Below are 1,801 nucleotides of genomic sequence, written 5' to 3'. Positions count from 1 at the left end.
AAAAAAAAAAAAAAAGGCTGCTTCCCAGGGCAACAGAAATAACAGAAATATGATATGGGTGGATGTGCAGAATGAGTGTGTAAACATAGATGCCTAGGAATGAGGGGAGGGTGAGTATATGAGATGAGGGAGGTGTGCATGTAGGGGAAGGTGTGCACACAGGAGTGTCTCTGCCCAGGTTGTGTGTGTGTGCATGCATGCATGTGCTTGTGATATATGAATTGGTGCATTAAGTGTGTGCCCCGTGTGCAAGTGGAGCATGTGATGTGGGTGTGTAAGACAACAGGAAACCATGTTGATGAGAAATGTATGGAATGACGGGTACTTACAGGTATGGGAGTGGATTTTGTGTTTCTAGAGTATAAGTGACTGGCTTGTGTGTGTTGCTGAGTTGAGAATAAGTCGTATGTGGAAACGGGAGGAGGAAGGATGGGACCCAGGGCCTGAGCCAGCATTTTGGTTTCCAGGGTTGCCCATGCCCTCACTTACCCCTCTGGAGGCCTGCTGGGCGGCACTGGTAGCTGGGAAGACAAAGCAGAGAAGCCAGTACCCAAACAGCACTCCAGATGACTGGACTCCCTTCTTTCTCTCGGTGTGAATCAGGAACACTGCGAAGCTCTGGACGGGAAAGTCAGGACAGGCCCCTTAGGGGAGGGCAGGAGGTGGGGGAGCCTCTTCTCCTCCCCTTGTTTTCCACTGTGGCAGGCAAAGCAGCAGCTGGGAGCAAGCCCCGCTCCAGACGGAAGCCATCCTTACCATCGTGGTGAGCCACACTGTAGGGTGAATGAGGAATTCCGGGGCCTCGGGTTTTCCCTGCTGGATTTTCCAAAGAGCGACAGCCACGCTGGAGGTACACAGGACCATAAGGGCGAACCCAAGCACCTGGAGAGACAGGCTTAGATAAGCTTCGGGGGCAATAAGAGAGGTCACAGAAAACGAGTGGGTAACCCCATGGTCAGTTGGGAGCTGGTTCTGGGACACCCCGGCTGGGGGCCCTGTCACGAACCAGTGTCACCAGCTAGCAATGTGCCAACGTAAACAATGTGTAAAGGGCATTGCAGGTCAGTCCTGATGTGTAAGTGTCTTGTAAATAATGCACAGCAAGGCCTTGAGCCAACCGAGTGTTTTCCACCGTGCAGGGAGTGCTCCAGTCATGCACATGGGAGACGACTGTCGGTGAGAAGAAACAGCAGGAGATGAAATGTACTCACTGGCTAAAAAACTATCCTCTCCAAGTTATTGTCAATCCTGCTGTGAAATCAAGGAGAAACTGTCTGTTGGGCCACTAAGTCTCTAGGGTCTCTCTAATATAGATGGGTTTCTCTGCTGAATGAAAGAAAGGAAGAAAGTGAGAGAAGACGTACACATCAGAGGGAAGGCCAGAGCTAAGGCGTATTGGAGGAACTGCTCAAAGAACCTCAGTTTAAAGCAGAGGCTGGCAAACTATCAATCACTGAAGAAAAATAAAAACCATAATATGTCATGAAAGGTGAAAATTACACGAAATCCAAGTTTCGGTGACTACAAAGAAAGTTTTATTGAAACAGAGTTAGCTGGGCGCGGTGGCTCACACCTGTAATCCCAGCACTTTGGGAGGCTGAGGCAGGTAGATCACCTGAGGTCAGGAGTTGGAGACCAGCCTGGCCAACATGGTGAAACCCCATCTCTACTAAAAATACAAAAAATAGTGAGGTGTGCTGCTGGGCACCTGTAATCCCAGCTACTTGGGAGGCTGAGGCAGGAGACTCACTTGAACCCAGGAAGTGGAGGTTGCAGTGAGCCAAGATCATGCCATTGCACT

The 1,801-nt window shown here is 50.1% G+C and overlaps 1 protein-coding gene across 2 annotated transcripts in view; it reads right to left on the bottom strand.

Annotated features, from left to right (window-relative positions):
• The window catches only part of ABCC6 (ATP binding cassette subfamily C member 6), a 77,386-nt gene extending 75,876 nt beyond the window's left edge, over window positions 1-1,510 (bottom strand). For both annotated transcript variants that reach the window (XM_017533128.2, XM_037740105.1), the window contains exons 1-2: window positions 757-1,510; window positions 490-618 (exon numbers count right to left, since the gene is read on the bottom strand). In XM_017533128.2, the coding sequence (XP_017388617.1) occupies window positions 490-618; window positions 757-864 (237 nt within the window). In that variant the 5' untranslated portion in view covers window positions 865-1,510. The remainder of the gene's footprint in view (window positions 1-489; window positions 619-756) is intronic.
• Between the last annotated feature and the right edge of the window lie 291 nt (window positions 1,511-1,801).

This window comes from Cebus imitator, unplaced genomic scaffold (genome assembly GCF_001604975.1).
Source record: "Cebus imitator isolate Cc_AM_T3 unplaced genomic scaffold, Cebus_imitator-1.0 Scaffold4, whole genome shotgun sequence".
Lineage (NCBI taxonomy): Eukaryota > Metazoa > Chordata > Mammalia > Primates > Cebidae > Cebus > Cebus imitator.
This window is presented reverse-complemented; position numbering and strand designations above follow the sequence as displayed.